The sequence below is a fragment of the Chrysemys picta genome, chromosome 4 (assembly GCF_011386835.1).
Source record: "Chrysemys picta bellii isolate R12L10 chromosome 4, ASM1138683v2, whole genome shotgun sequence".
NCBI classification, from domain to species: Eukaryota; Metazoa; Chordata; order Testudines; family Emydidae; genus Chrysemys; species Chrysemys picta.
In genome coordinates this window covers 38244283-38261459 of record NC_088794.1, presented here as the reverse complement: position 1 = coordinate 38261459, position 17177 = coordinate 38244283, and the positions used below count along the sequence as shown (strand labels likewise).

The following is a 17177-nucleotide window of genomic DNA, read 5'->3' as shown; positions in this document are numbered from 1 at the left end:
TGAAATATTGACACTACAATTGGCCAATAGGACTCTGAATACACATCTGTCAGTTAAGAAGCCATTTTTTCTTTGCCCTTATGAGCATAACTGCATTTTGAAGTTTATAAAGTGCTTAAAGCAGACTTTAGTGCTCAATATAGTATATACTCTGTTCATATTGCTTTGCTGGTTCCGGGGGGGAAAAAGTCACCGTGCCGTTTTGCTTTTCATTACTAAAAAAAAGCCAAGTACTAAGGTAGTATCAGAAGTACCATAAACAGAAATAGTTATTGAGATCATTGCAGCTGCTATTTATACTTACTATACACTTCCTATGCTGCAAGTCAGCTCAATACCTACAAGCGGACACTGCTAAGGACTTAGTTTTATTTTACTTTACTTTTTGTCTACTGACACAGTTTGCAGAATATGCTAAATTATTTAGCGAGTGCGACCTCAAGTGGTTTGGCTGTCACTACAGCATCTGGGTCTGGTAACCACCGTGGCTTGCCCTAGGCACGTGAAGAATGAAAAGAGCCCTGCTCTTTTGAGGAGTCCACTCTCCAGTACACCAGAGAACAAGAAGAAGAGAGTGTCAGATACTTTCCCATAGAGCTAAATGGAAAAACCCTAACGCAGCATCTCATCTACCAGCCATTTCCAACATCCCATGATCAGTCCTCCCAATTTAGTCCTCCATCCCAACTGCAAGATGCCACCTCCACAGTTCCCCCAAGAAGTAGTACTGCCCCAGATATGCAGACTGTCATATCTTTACTTCCAGTAATATCATTTTGCCTCTAAATGATTCTCCGTGCTCCATCGAACATCCCAGATGGGAGTATGGTCCCTGTTAAACCAAGATGACAAAGCTGGAACTCAAGATGTCTGAAACATGTTTGTTTGTGCCTATCGTTCGTCATTGCTTTCTTTAATAAAAGTGTCCTGTTTAGTACTGACTGTGATTCTATATGTAATGACACAAATTATCGATATCTGCTTGAGGCCTCAAAGATTGTCTTCTCAGAGGCCCCAAGAATATCTAGAGCCAGCCTGGACAAAACACATAGTTAGAGGTACTTATATGCCAAATGGTAAAGCAACTAACTCCATAATGTTTTTATTGATTTCAGGTGCCTGGATCTTTACCAGTGCTCTACGTGTTGGAATAACGAGGCATATCGGGCAAGCAGTCCGAGATCACACACTGGCTAGTACTTCAGCCAGAGTAAGAGTGATTGCAATAGGAATAACTTCACTGGGAAAAATTCAGCACAGAGAGATTCTGGACAATGTGAAGGTATTTTTCTCATAACACTTATATAGTCATTTAAATATGAACTGCCTCTCCGAAAATAATTGCTAATGGTAGGCAGCAAAACAATTGAGCTGCTCTAAATGACAACAGGAAAGATCTGAAATTATATTAGAATCATTATGATTCTCACCCTGTGCATGCACTCCATAGACATCTCCCCCTGCTTAACAAGCAATGCTGCAAATATCCAGCAGGTGTCGGTATTATACATTTGATTAGTATAGAGTCCAGGAGAAAAAGTGCTGATTTAAGAAGAGTTTGGAGGAAGAACTTCTTTATATATTAATAGGATACCACTAATTCTACATAATTTTCTACAGTCACTATAAAATTAGTCACTACAAAAACTAGTTTTCCCCCTGCTGATACTCACACCTTCTTGTCAACTGTGAAATGGGACACCTTGATTACATTAAACTCATTAGCACTACAACAGTAATTTTTCCTCCCTTCTTGTCAACTGTTGAGAATAGCCCACTTCCACCTTAATTGAATTGGCTCGTTAGCACTGACCCCCTAGTTGGTAAGGCAACTCCCATCTTTTCATATGCTGTGTATTTATACCTCTCTACTGTATTTTCCACGCCATGCATCTGACGAAGCGGGTTTTAGCCCACGAAAACTTATGCCCAAATAAATTTGTTAGTCTGTAAGATGCCACAAGGACTCCTTGTTGTTTTTGCTGATACAGACTAAGACGGCTACCCCTCTGAAACCTATATCTGCACGGTTATGTTTCTGTGTATACAACAGAAGAAGATGGCCCAAAGAGCCAGTTGCAGATCCTTGATCCTGGGGCTAATTCTGCATGTTTTTTATTTATCAGTTAGTGTCACAGATGTGCTCAGTGCTATACTCAGTGCCTCACCCTTGGCCCCAGAGAACGAGAAGGATCTGGGACATGCCGTGGGATTGAGTTCCTCCTTCAGGATTACGCCTCAGTTCCTTGTGACCCCTGGCCAAACTGTGTCATTAAAGGGCTTGGTGTTGGAGAGGGCCCCTGGGCCTAGGATTTGGCCCTTGGCTACTGAGATATGCTCCTGACCCTCAGGCCCCAGTTAATTATTTATATGGTACCACTGCTGTGCACAGAACTGTCCAGACACGTAAAATGACACATCCCTACCCCATACAAAACAAAAAGACAGCAGGAAGGAGGGGAAAAGGAAAGCAACACACAAGCAAAATGACTGAGCAGACGAATTGGCTGTATCTTGCTAGAGCCCAATGTTAAGCGTCAGTGGGCAGGAAGGGGAAAGGGAAGAGGCGTGTGTGTGTTTATTTATTGAAAACCATCCTACAGCAATGTGAGCTAAGGTAAAGGATCATGAGGAGAGAAGACAAGAGAGGTGAGCAATCCTAGTTTGAGCTGCCACTGACAATATACCCAAATAATAGCAGATGGACACCAGGAGGAAGGGATTTATTGCCAGAATGGGGCAAATGTATATAAAGCCTTTGTGCCTAGAGAGTGGTTCTCAACCTTTTCTGGGCAGGGATTCCATGTTGCAGTAGAAAAAAAAAAGTTTCAGGACATCCCACCCATATGGTGATGGGAGAGGGGAAGATGGAGAAAAAGGAAGGGTTACGCCCTCCCCAAACACACACACACACACACACACTTTCTGTGACCCACTCCCCAGAGAGTGCAACTCCCAGGTTGAGAACTGATTGATTAGACCATACATAGTCTTGCCAACAAAATAATGCTACATAGTTTGAATTAGTACGTACATTTAGTGCACTAAAATAACTGCTAGTGTAAAGACAGACCTAATGCAATGGAAGTCGATGGAAATACCCCCATTTACATGAGCAGAGACTTTAGGAACCATTCAGGCTCTATTCCCCAGTCATCAGGGTTTGTGGCCTGTGTCATTTGTCTAAGATCAGAAAAACATATTGCCAGAAGTTCTGAACTGATGCCCAAGTCACAAACAAGATGTTTGGTATCAGTATATTTTGCAGAATCCAAAAGGGAGACTCAGAAGACTTCATTTTCTAGCGCTGCCCAATCTGGTGTCTTTTACAAAGATGCCAGTCTCTTTCTCCCAACTTTTAAAGGAGACTTTATTGGAAGTGTCTGAATATTTATTTTCTTCTATGACATAGTGCAAAACCACTTAAAAAAAAAAAATCAGACAAAAATAGAAAATCTATTTTACGAAGATTAACCTCTCTCTTTTCTAGAATGAAAACCTTGTATGCTACAAGTCAGATGATAATGGCCAAGGGCCACTGTACTCCCTTGACAACAATCACTCCCATTTTATTTTGGTGGATCAGATAAATCCAGATGAGCCAGATGGAACTACTAAACTACGGCTCACCTTGGAGAAACACATTTCAGAACAGCGCACTGGGTATGGAGGTAGGTAGATGCAAAAGAAATTAATCAAGTTGTTAGCCAATACATATATGTTATACAAATTGCACACCATATCAATATGCATTAAATATTAGCAAAAAGTTTTATATTTGAATGATATTATGCTTACGTTTGTTCATTCATGCTAAGTATCCCATAACTCTTTGTAAAACTAAGTCAGCTTTGGCATTAGCAAATCAAAATCTGTCAGAATCAAACTACATTAATTCTATGTCCTACTATGGGTATCTTCATGGGCAACTGGTTTGGAATGTAGTATCCAAAACAGAGATAAGAAAAGTACAGAACAAAAACAAGTTGAGGAACTGTTACAAACTGGTGGGTTGGATTTTAGTGATGTGCAAAGAATTTAGTAATTCGTAAAATCATACTATAGATACTAGCTGAAATGTATATCTTTGACACACACCATCTGTGTAAGGTGACTATGCTGGGAGGTAAGGATTGGTTCGTGGAAGGAGGTTACCTATGTCTCCTTTTCATATTGTACTGCTTTGACTTTAGACAATACATTTGCCTAAGTTCGGTTATCTGGTCTCTTGAACTTTTTTAGGAATGAACCACAAGTGTAGTCAAACAATTGGCTACACCGTTTAGTCAATAAAAAGTTATCACAATATTTATGCTCTAGTAACACCTAGAACCTCCAGCTGAAATCAGGGCCCATTGTGCCAAGCACTATACATATAGTAAGAGACAGTCCCTGCCCCTAGGAGTTTACAGTCTAAATAGACAAGACATAAAGGAAGTATCATTATCTACTTTTAATTGTTGGGAAATTAAGGCCAAAAAAGCAACACTCAGAGCTGGGAACTGAACTCCTACATCCCAGTCTAGCTCCTTAAGCGCAAGGCTATCCTTCTTCAATGCTCAAAGCTGACATGCAAGTAGCTTTAAAAAAACTGCAAATAAATGTAGATTAAGTGCCCCCAAATAACATCTATAAGAGAGGGGCATTCAGCATACTGTACTTTCGTTTTAGATCTCCCCCAAACTCATGGATTGCTGGCTCCCACTTCAGGAGACATCACATCTACAGAACGAGGGGCTCGCTGAAATGCTCAGTCATGTCCGTTTATTTGAGAGAGAAATTCCACCCTGTACAGACAGTGCAAGGTCTATGCACACCTAAAACTACTGTTTAAAATGGGACCTAAGTGTTACATAGGCCTTGTACCAACCAACCACCCATAGTGGAAAGTGTTTTCACTTCCTCTTGCTTCTATATCTGCAGAGCTAATGTAGCTAGCAGAAAGTGAGCTGGATAATCTCTCTTATCACTCATCAGCAGAATTGTTAACTAAGCTCCCAATTGCAGGCCAAATTCTGCCTGCAACGCAGCTGCATGGACTAACAGAGAAAGCAAATGAGCCTAAAGAATGTTTGTTAAGGTGATGACATTCATATAGGAAAGAACCTGGTTTGACTCAAATCTCAGGCTGAGTTTGCAGGGCTGGCATTTAGAAATAACCCCTTTTTACTTGTAAACTAAGCAAGAGTCACTTTGCAGACTAGAATTTAATTTTAAAGACAAATAGCAAAAACTAGGGTTACCATACATCCGGATTTTCCCGGACATGTCCGGCTTTTGGGGGCTCAAATCCCCGTCCGGGGGGAAATCCCCAAAAGCCGGGCATGTCCGGGAAAATCGGGAGGTCAGCCGGGCCGGCGGGGAGCCGGGCCGGCGGGGAGCCGGGGCCGGGAGCCGGGGGGTGCGCCGGGCCGCCAGGGGCCGGCAGTGCTGGGCGGGCCGGGGGTGGTCGGCCGGGGCCGGCACCCCAGGGCCCGAGCTGACCCAGGCTGGAAACGCCGGGGGGCCAGCCTGGGCCGCGCCTCCTCCCCCCACACCCCCCTTACCTGCTTCAGGCTTCCCGCGAATCAAATATTCGCGGGAAGCAGGGGAGGGGGCGGAGACTTTGGGGAGGGGGCGGGGTTGGCGGGGGTGTGGGCGGGGCTGGGGGCCGTGGGCCGTGGAGTGTCCTCCATTTGGAGGCACAAAATATGGTAACCCCTACAAAAACAATGTCATGCAGTACAAGACAAAGTCACGGCTGACCCCACTATATGTCATCTTCATGCTCCAACTGAGTTCTGTGTTAGTTCTGTCACCACCTGCACCAGTTATTCTGGGATATCTCATGGAGTGGGAATTGGTGATATATACATTACTTCAGGCAACCTAATAATAAAAGAGATCAATAAATAAAGAGATGTTTAAAAATCACTTGACCCAAATTGTCCTCTTCTCCTTGCTATTTGATGCATTCATCGCTTGACTCTACAGGGGTTGTTTTTTTGGGTGGGAGCCACTACACCTCTACCCAGATATAATGTGACCCGATATAACACGAATTCGGATATAATGCGGTAAAGCAGTGCTCCGGAGGGGCGGGGCTGCACACTCCAGTGGATCAAAGCAAGTTTGATATAACATGGTTTCACCTATAATGCGGTAAGATTTTTTGGCTCCCGAGGACAGCGTTATATCAGGGTAGAGGTGTATTTTTAGACATACTTGCAGGCCCATTTGAAATGCACTTGGTAGATTTTACAGTATAAACTGCAGTTGTGCGGTCTTTAGAAATAAATGCAGCAGCTGTTGGGGAATTGTGAAGGATGACTGTACTTCAGCTTTTTTGCATGCTCCTGTGAAAATGGTTAAAAATGCATGGCTGCAAACATTTCTTTTAAATTGTCAAAGTTGTTGCATCATATAGAGTTTTACTATTACTGGTCATCACATTAGGCAAAGTTGCATTGCACTGTAGGCTGATGTGAAGCAACCTAACAGAACATTAAGAAAGAAATGTATGGTTAATTCTGGCTCAGATCTGGGTCATCTGTCCTTAACAGAATCACCTAGGCCTCTCATTCATATCACTTTCCCATTTATCCTCCCTTTTCCTGAATTCTGTCTTCATATTTTCCTGCATAGTTTAGTCCCAGATCCTGGAAACACATGTACTGACATGTGTAACTTGATTCATGTGAGTGATCCCATGTGATGGCTCCACATTGGGAGAGATGGTCAAAATTTCAATTTTTCAATGAAAAAAAACATTTTTGTCAAAAATTCAATGTTTTTACCAAAAATACCACTCGTCAAAACTTTTCCCACTTTAAACAGTTTTATTTGAAAGTTGGAAGTACATATTTTTAAAAAAGCAAAAAACCCCAAAACAGCTCTATGCATCTATAATGTTAAGCGTGTGCATAAATGTAGTGAGGAGTCTACCTACATAGAGCTCCCTTCAGCTCGGAGGGTATGGATCAGAAAGTTAGAGAGGATCACCCTAATTCCATATGAAGCTTTCATGAGCCTATTGGAAATAGAGGACCAGCCATCACCACCTTGTTTTTCTAGCATCTAGAACACTGACCGCTTTTTAAGTCAGGACAAGTGGACAATAGTTAGAATCTATTTGCAGTGTGTGTTCTCGTTGTATTTAACCTAGCATTCCAAATACTGGCTCTCCCAGGGCCTCGCCATCCATCTGAGGTACTTAGGTGGCACCCATCACGATAGTATCTAAGCACCTCACACTCATTAATGTATTTATCCTCACAACATGCCTGTGAGGTGGGCAGGGCTATTATTCCTGTTTTACAGAACTGATTGCCCAAGGTCACACAGGAAGTCTGTGGCAGAGCAAGGAATTGAACCCTGATCCCAAACCCCAGGCTAACGCTCTAACCACTGGACCATAGTGCTTTTCACAGCCTTTGCTGTCAACCATCCTATTGCCTGTGTTCTCAGGGTCCATTGCTCTTGTTTCAGTCCATGGACCATATGATGGCACAATGCTTTCCAGAAGATGGCAGCAACTCAACATCATCTTTATGAATTTAAACGTTTTCTCATCTATTTCACAGGAACAGGTAGCATTGAAATCCCTGTGCTTTGTTTACTGGTAAATGGAGGACCAAAAACACTTGAGGTAAGAAGCAACTTGTGATATTTAAAAATTCATTCTAAAAATACCCCAAGGAGGTAACAAATCCATGTTTTGTAACTGTCAAATATTAAATAAATACTTAGCAGAACGTTCTGCTGGGTGCCAACTACAAATTTGGGTAGTAAGATATTATCCAAATTGTGTAACAGTTAATTTTTAGTAGAAAAAAAATTAAATTCAACTTACATTCATTAGCTTCATCAGTACATCCCTTACTGCAAGAAATAGTGCAGTTTGAGCAAATTCAACAGAAATATTGCTTAGTTTTAAAAGTATCAGCAGATCATTTAAGTTTCCTATATGACTACACATCTAGCTAACACCGCAGAAAGTGAGCAGTGGAAATCTGAAAAAAATCTGGTGAATTAGAAATTCTAGCCATTCCTCACAAAGCAAGTGCAAACAGATTAGCCAGGCATAGGTGCTGGAACTAGGGGTGCTAGGCGTGCTGCTGCACCCCCTGGCTTGAAGTGGTTTCCATCATATACAGGGTTTACTGTTTGGTTCAATAGCTCTCAGCATCCCCACTATACAAATTGTTCCAGCATCCCTGTAGCCAGGCAGTTTTTCCTGGCAATGATCAGACATTGCATATTCAGTCCTGCCTCTCAGAACTCAGGGAAATGCAACGGCAGATTTGCAGTATGTGCTGGCCTGATAGCATCATATTTCCATCAGATCTTCTCTTTATGGAAGAGTGGGCTCAGTGAGGAACACTGCCAACTCTGTCTTAGCAGCATTTGTAAATTGACCCAAAGATTCAGCTTTGAACTTTTCCCCAGCAGCTTCACACATTATGTTTGGAAACTGGCTCTCTAGCTGGATGACCCTCTTTTTCTTCAATTTCCATTTTATCTTTGGCCTGTTATGCAGGAAGTCAGCATAGAATTTCACCCAGTGATTCCTACACTGAGCCCAACAGCTTGTGTTTGAACTAGAGCATCGGACTTTAATAAGACAGCCAAGCTTGATTTAAAGATTCCAAGTGAGGGAGGATCTACCAGACACCTTGTAAATATGTTGCAGTGGTGAATGACCCTCACTGTTTAAAAAAAAGTGTGTGTGTTGGGGGAGAGAAGAGTGTCTTCGCCTTGTTTCCTATTTGAACTTTTCTCACTTCAACTTCCAGCCACTGGATTTTGTTAAGCATTTATCTGCTAGATTGAAGTACCCTCAAGTATCCAAGATCTTCACTCAATGTAGACTGATCAAGTCACCTCTTAACCTTCTCTTTTATACGTTAAATATGGCAGCAATTCCTGCATGGTTGATGTTGAAAGCCTTGCAGTGCAAGCCAATTGATCTTCTTTTGAAATCTTTAGAGAACAAGACCGGGAGACCAAGAAAAGACTGGAAGGTGTTGCTCTGGGCCCACCTATGTGCTGGGATTGAATAGCCAATTGTTATTTTTAACATCGCTATCACTTGTAAACAATCACATGTGTCAGGGATTCTAGAATTTTTTTTTTTAAAGTGCAGGAGGAGAGCTGGCACTGAGGTCTGAACATCTAATGAGATTGTCACATACCCCACAATATAAATTGGCTGGTAATGAATTATTATTTCAGCTAGGATAATATGGTTATTAGCCTCTGAAGGATACAACTTCCATGGCCTCCCCTGCACCTCATTGTGATTACATGGCTCTTCCCATCTACAGATATCGTGAAACTTGGCATAAAGGCCGCTCTTTGTGGATGTTTTCAGCAGCCTTCTTATAAACTTCCAGTTGCCAGGTTTCACAGCTGATGCTGAGTAGCCAGATGAGGTGTTCCCTCAAGAAATTTCTGCTTTACAGCACTTGCAGTCAACCTCAGCAGGATTACTGTGCCTCACTGAGGAGTTCCCTATGCAATGCTTCTCTTTTTCTTGCTAATTCTGGCCCCAAGATTCAAAAATGGGGATTTTACACCAAGCTACCAGAGAGTGACTGTTTTTAAACCTTGGCTACCCAAATCAGGACGCTTAGCTAGCTGGGAAGAGAATGGTGGAACAGGGTATAGTTAAGTGGCTATCTGCAAGCCATCCCTTCACAGATGTCAGTATCGTGGTGATCCTGAATATTCTTCCTGAGGCTGAATGGAGTGAATCTGGTTCAGGTATTCAATCATATCCCTAGTTGCAAGATATTAATATACGAATGCATTGTATTTTGTCTTTCCATAACTGCATTCTAAAATGTATTTTTAAAACCACAGAGAATTTGCAGGGGCTTGGAAAACTCTGCTCCCTGGCTTATCTTAGCAGGATCTGGGGGTACAGCTGACATCTTAGCTGCAGTAGTGAATGAGCCACAGCTTATTGTGCCACAAGTTGTTGAAAAGCAACTTAAAGAGAAATTCCCTACAGAAAACTTTTTATCGAAGGACATTCTCCATTGGACAGCAACAGTAAGTGAACTGGTTTAATATATTAAATGTATCACACTCACAAACTCTGAGATCATTTCTACGTTATGTGGCTCATCTGGTATCCACTGCCCATATTCAGAATTGCTGGGAGGCTGCTCAAAAAATATGCTAGAGATACAAATGCTCTGAGATTAATGGCACACACAAAGGTATCTGAGACCAGAATCAGGCATTCAATGGAGAGCATACTTATTTTGGCTTAGTAATTCAATTGAACACTTAGGGCTCTATCCTCCACTAAACAGTTTCTGGAGGACGTGACACACGATTCAAGCTCTGCAGCTGCGGACGTTCTGCAGTTGTGGAAAATGAGACCCAATTCATGACCCGCAGCTGCCGAGTGGAAGCCTGATTCTGGATGTGTGTGAATAGACCGTTGCTTCTCACCACTCCTTTTTACTCCCACCATCCACATTCTTTTCCAACAGCAACAATGAAAGTTACTCTTAAAAGAAATAAATAAAACACTAAGACCCACAAGGCATATAAATTTATAGATCAAAGGGACAGTGAGCTTTGCAATCAAGATGTGGGAGATAACACTGAAGTGGATACTCTTTCCCAAATAAATTAATAGGTATATAAATCAACTGAATCTGACCTTCAAATCACCTCCTCTACTGTAATCCACAGTTTTAAAGTTCCACACGTCTGTCCTGTCAGGCATAAGCTTGCTAGGTCACCATCACCATAGGATGCACACAGTAGCATGATGTCTTAAAGTCTTGGTAGCAGCACTGTGGGAAACTCAAGAGGCAAAGAAGCTCAGGGGAGGAGGAAAAGAAAGCATTTTGTTGACCCTCTGGTTGCATATCAATATGTGATGGCTTTTCCACAAAGCAATTTTAGAGAGTGTGGCCTTAAAGAAAGGAAAGAGCTAATGGGAGGAAAGATGGCAGGTGGAAGGGTTAGAACCCACTGCACTGTATGTACTATCAAGAATGGGAGAGAAGAAGGATCTTTTGGGCAAGACACTTGTTCTCTCTGTGCCTCCGTTCCCCCATCTGTAAAATGGGGATAAAAGTTCTCCCTTCCTTCCACACGATCTGCCTTTTCTATTTAAGATGTGAGCTCTTTGGGGCAAGGAGTGTATGTATGTATGTCATCTCAGCTGGGGCCTCTAGGCCTAACTGTAATAACAGTAATGATAGGATGAAGAATAAAACAATTTGTTTCAACCCCGTAGATTCAGAACATTGTTTCCCAGCAGCATCTTTTAACAGTGCACAGTTTTGAGCAAGAAGGATCAGATGAATTAGACACAGTCATTTTGAAAGCGTTGGTCAAAGGTAAGAATCTCTTTTGGCTGGTCTTTATAGTTGCTAGATCTGTTAAAGTCTATATTTGAGATTTGCCCACATTTTGTTTTCTAACCTGAGATTATCTGCATGATAATTTACAGTGTTTATCCCTGAGAGCTAAGTGTGCTTGTGTTATTGCTCAACCAAGTGCACTTTGTACGTGCTAAGAGGTGAACGAGACTACAATGTTAAGACTAGAGTTAGAAGGAGCATTTTTAGAATACATTTTAAATTTTAAATTACAAAATTTGGCCAGAAAGTGAATTATGAAGATGTCAAGCTTCCAATGTGTCTGATCCAAAACCCACTGAAATATATACAAAAGGCTCTCATTGACTTCAGGTCAGACCTTCAGTGCTAATAACAACAACAACAACAAGATAAAGAAAGTGTCCCACTCACCAAAAAAATTTTATTAAAAAAAAAAAAAAAAAACACCAAAAAAAGAAAAGAAAAGAAAAAAAGCCACCCCCCCTTATATTTTTCAGTTTTTTCAAAATATCCCAATGGAAGAAATAGACAAGCCAACTCTGTCTCTCATATAACAATCTGTTCAGATGACTTTGTATCAAATGAAGGGGGTTATTTTTGTAGCTACATATTTTAAATGGAAGGGTTTTTCATTTAATTTAGATGGACAAGGAGTTATAGTTTGAGGGAGGTTAAATTATATAAGAAGTTAAGGGGAAAATGGTGAAGTTACCACAACCTTAAATAAGGGGCATTTCATAGTGTCACTGCCCCAGGAACAGGCCAGAGACCAACCTGTGCCTCAGGCTCACAACTGGATCTCCAGTGGAAAAGTACAGTAGTCTGCACCCCTCCCCCCTTCCTTGGCACAGCTTACCAGCTCCCACTCCTTACCTGCTTAGAAACACTGGCTGGCAGATGGCAGGCAATTGAGTCAAGGAGGCTCTACCCACTCAGCCTACCTGGAAGGGAAGTGACAGTTCAACGGAGGCTGCTTTCCCTCCCATGGGGCAAGCCATGATGTTGATAGTCTATGTCTACACAAGGGAGCAGGGCATTTTACATACCCGTACCCCTTTGTAATTGCACTTAAAGCAAGCCACAATTTCATCCTAAATTAGCTATAAACTTTAGTCTGAGCAAAACCTTCCTACAAACTGTGTGCAATCAGGATGCTCTGCACAATGACTGAATTGCATGAACATCCAAAAGCTGGGAAGTGGTTTTCACACTGATGTTCAAATGAAGGAAAAAACGCAAACTAAAAAATCATTTATAAACGGGCTATTGCCTCCATTCAGAACCAAAAATGCTCTTCCAATAAGTAAACAGTTACACAAAACTAATGTGATAATCCAGTGGCAGCTTTCATCAAAGTAAAGCCTGATCAATTTTCACATGCTGGGCTTGGGTTCCATATTTACAAAATCTCGTTTCCACTAACTCAGACCGATAGTAAAGTGGCCACAATGACCAGGGAAACAGAGAACTAATAGCAAAGTGTATCTTATTCTTGAAGACAGGAGCAAGCAAAGTGGGCTGTTTGATCAGTGTTCCTGTTTGATGTACAGTCTTCTGCTTGCTTGTAGATGATGCAACAGGGACAATTGGATATAAGTTTTATCAGATCACACTAGATGTGATGGAATTTTTTTAAGTAATGCTCGCTATCATATTGTATAGTATATTAACTGATCCATGGTTGCTGTTTGCGCCTCTTAGAAATAATAGGCTATAGAGGAATTGAAACGTGTTGGTGATAGTATATTCTGATTAAAGACATTTTAAGAAGCCATACATCAAACTCTGCTTCCATAGCGAAACTTCCAGTTTTACGACAAGAAACCTGCACTCTGTCTTCTGAAACAGTTCTATAGTAGCATTGCCATCCATTGCAGTTTGTGTTGGATCATCCCAGATTCAACAGGGGGAGGGAGGGATTCCATATCCTGTGAGTTAATACATTAAAAAACTCCCAAACATACCCTCTTCTGAAGAACATGATTCAGTTTGAAGGCCCAAGAACACGTGAGAGAGAGATTTTGGCTAGAAAACAACATTCAAAATGTGAGGTGGATGTAAACTTTCAGACCACCGTCCCTCAGGTAAGGGAGGAAAATAAAAAAGTGTGAGGGATTTCCATGTAGGTAACCCACAAATATGACATAACTGAACAAGAGGTCTCATTACAGTCACACTTTGATTAAACTTTACGTAACGTCCAATTTAACGTAGAGTCAAATGCTGAATGTATTTGTGTTTCCTGTTTTTGGCAGCCTGTAAAAGTCACAGTCAGGAAGCCCAGGAATACCTGGATGAACTGAAGCTGGCAGTGGCCTGGAATAGAGTGGACATAGCTAAAAGTGAAATATTCAATGGAGATGTTGAATGGAAGGTACCAGACTCTACTTGCTTAGATTGTAGTTGCATAAATCCTATTGTTGATGGGCAAGAATTTCATGTAGCTAGTGAAACATACCAGATCAGTAGTACTAGAAACTAAAGCCCTCTTTTATTCCCCATGAAAGCACAGGAGGTGGCAGTGTGCATTGTCCTCGCATTGCCTCTGTCTTTCTTGACCACAAAGGATTATATCTAAAGAGCCAAGGATATTTCAGCTGCCATAGCCCTTCTGTCCTTGGCTACCCCACCGAAACTGCCAACAGCCCTTCGGGCATCCTTTTGTTTTGTATTTGTATAGCAACTAGCACAATGGGGTCCTGGCCCATGACAGGCTCTTACACACTGCCGCATTACAAATATACATACCATAGTAACAGGGTAACCATAAATACTAATTGTGATGGAGTTTTTCCATTGTGCACACACACATGCTCAAAGACCTGATATGAGGCCATTCTTTCATTTCATATCAGCTCTCCCCTCCCACCCAGAATCAGTCAGGTGATAGCAAATTTTAACGATTGCTGATCTGGTCTGGATTTAAACAGTGGGTGAAAGTCTAATTTCCCAACCCTAATCCCCCATGGCAATACTCGTAAAATATAAATTATTCCCTTTTGTGTTTCATGGAAATCTAGTCCTGTGACCTAGAGGAAGTGATGATGGATGCTCTGGTGAATGATAAGCCAGAATTTGTAAAGTTATTTATCGACAATGGGGCCAACATGTATGACTTCCTGACGTACAGCCGGCTTCAGAGGCTCTACTGCTCCATCTCTCGGAAATGCCTCCTCTATGCACTCCTACAGAAGAAACATGAGGAAAGCAGGCTGACCCTAGCAGGGATCACTGGTCAACAACATAAGGAAATGATGGACGTCTGCCCGCTCTTTACCCTCCATGAAGTTTCTAGAGTGCTCAAGGATTTTCTTCATGATGCATGTAAAGGTTTTTATCAAGAGGTCAAGCCAGGAAGCAAGAAGAAAGCTGTGAGTTACAGTTAAGGTTCACATATTAACCGCTGTTCTCTCTGTTTTTGGATTTTATTTACAGCTGTCCAACATTTTGAAAATGGGGGCAGGGCAGAGAATTGGAGAAACTTGACAATTTTTTCCTTTTTCTTCAACCAGCTATAAAATTCGTTAAAATGTTTTGAATTTTCCAATTTTTAATTTTTGAATTAAAAAGGGAGGGATTTTGTTTGGAAAACATTTTGTGATTTCTCTTTATGCCCCCACCCCTCCCACCCACCCACTACAAGGTATTGAATCTTGAATTAAGTTCAAAGTATGGGGGTGGATTCATAGAAGGCAATGCCGGGACTCAAAAAATAGGATCTGTGATTCAGGTTTAATCAGCAATTCTGTAGGATTCAGATCTCTAAACTACAAATCCTAGCAGAATTTCAAGTAGATATGCCAACAACTTCCTAGTTCTTTTATTGATGGGGGACAAAAATAGCTAACAGACTTGCCCCTCCCCCACCGATTTCAGCATGATCTATTTATATAGACTAAATCCTCAAAATATTTGAAAAATAAACTGCATTTTATTTTAAGCTTCATGTGAGGTAAGAAGCAGTGAGGCAGAGCAGCTGGTGCTTGGACTAAAAAGAGAAGGGGCACTCCAGTGCTCTCTCTTGTTGTGTACAGAGCCATGTTGAGACTGGTTTTATGTTTAAATAGAATACCTTTTGTTGGTTTACCCTGAAACGGAGTTCTTTGCCCCAGTTATGCAGAACCTGGTATAATTCAAGTCCAACTTAGATGAGCTAATCACAGGGGGTTTGGGGATGATATTACACATACAGGATGAAATCCTGGCTCCAGTGAAATCAATGGGAGTTTTGCCATTGACTTCAGTGTGGCCAGGATTTCACCCCAAATGTTCTCACACATAATAAGTTGTATCGTGGGCCCTTTGATTCAGTATATAGAGTGAATTAGTTACCTCTTGAGCCTAAGGAAAATCAAAAGGATCTGAAAGTTACTTGCACTGCTGATTTGCTGCTTGGATCATGTAGTTGGCACAGACACATTTGACAATATATTAAAAATATAAAATGAAATTATAAAATCAGATTTTAAGTTTTTCTTAAAATGTATTGTAGGATAAAACGAATGCAAAACGACTACCGGGGCTCCTGGATATGAACCAGAAGAGTGAGAATCCCTGGAGGGATTTATTTTTATGGGCAGTACTTCAAAACCGGCACAAGATGGCAAACTATTTCTGGGCTATGGTAAGCTTCAAGATAACTACTTTAGGCCACTTATTGGCAATTTGTTTTAGATCTGAAATATTAGTATATTCAGTCTTGCAGTTAGGAAGTTAAGATATATAGGTTTGTCCTTCAAGACATGAGATATGACTTTTATGGAGTCTTTCACTGCTGAATTGCTTTAGTGTGAATGTAGCTCAGGCTGGTAGTGGCCAAAAGTTACATAAACATGGTGTGAGCCACAGCTGGTATAAATCAATGCAGCTTCATTGGCTTCCATTAAGCTCTGCTGATTAACACCATATGAGCATCTGGCCCTTGATTTTAATCACTGTCTTCCGGGCAGTCAGTGACCCTTTGCCTCTGACCTCAGATTATGTTCCTTTTCCAATGGGTTAATCGGGTGTTTGGTTTTCACACCATGGGGAAGGAAGAGACACAGCAGCATACCAATTTCTCATGCTCTGCATCTGTGGGGAAATGTGTTTCTCTGTTTCCACCAGTCACTTTTCTCCTCTTGGCCCTTGCCTGCTGCCTGAAAAGGTCTCCAGCTAGGTTCCCAACCATAGAGATGACCTCAAAAATCACTAGCCTGAAAGAGGTACTAGAACTACAACTCCCATGAGGCACTGCAACAGCATTTCCAAATCAAGTATTACAGCCCAAGTTTTTTGTTGCTTGTATTTCTGTCCTCTACCCAAACAAACAACTCAAAGTTTTCCACAGAACCCCCTCCCCATTTTTCAACCTGCTCTCATGGTGACATTCCCATCATTCAGAATCATTAATATTTATCATAGGCTGCCCCCACCTCCTTTCCATTTTCCAGGGACAAGAAGGTGTAGCTGCAGCTCTGGCAGCTTGTAAGATTCTCAAGGACATGTCCCGACTGGAAACAGAGGCTGAAGTAGCCCGTAGGATGAAAGAAGCCAAGTATGATCAGCTCGCTCTGGGTAAGCAACTGCAGTCTTTAAGATAATTATCAAATATTTAAGAGGTGACTGGCGCTGGAAGACCAGCTAGCAAAAAACCATCATAAAGTAATAACAGACATGCTCCTATGAGTAACTCAACCCTTTCAAAGCTTTGCTAGTCCCAAGCGTACAGATATCACAAGTCAGCCCCACCTCCCTCCCCACCAAAATCACAAGAGTAATGTATAAATTATAGGTTTTTAAAATAAACCACTATTTTTGGTCTATCCTGTGTTTTTTAAGGCTTTAGAG

General features: G+C 41.5%; 1 protein-coding gene across 5 annotated transcripts in view; it reads left to right on the top strand.

The window, feature by feature from the left end:
* The window catches only part of TRPM5 (transient receptor potential cation channel subfamily M member 5), a 101812-nt gene that overhangs the window by 52756 nt on the left and 31879 nt on the right, over positions 1-17177 (top strand). For all 5 annotated transcript variants that reach the window (XM_065594684.1, XM_065594687.1, XM_042840716.2 and 2 more), the window contains 9 exons: positions 1116-1282; positions 3491-3671; positions 7563-7627; positions 9844-10035; positions 11243-11345; positions 13604-13722; positions 14369-14719; positions 15841-15972; positions 16781-16904. In XM_065594684.1, the coding sequence (XP_065450756.1) occupies positions 1116-1282; positions 3491-3671; positions 7563-7627; positions 9844-10035; positions 11243-11345; positions 13604-13722; positions 14369-14719; positions 15841-15972; positions 16781-16904 (1434 nt within the window). The remainder of the gene's footprint in view (positions 1-1115; positions 1283-3490; positions 3672-7562; positions 7628-9843; positions 10036-11242; positions 11346-13603; positions 13723-14368; positions 14720-15840; positions 15973-16780; positions 16905-17177) is intronic.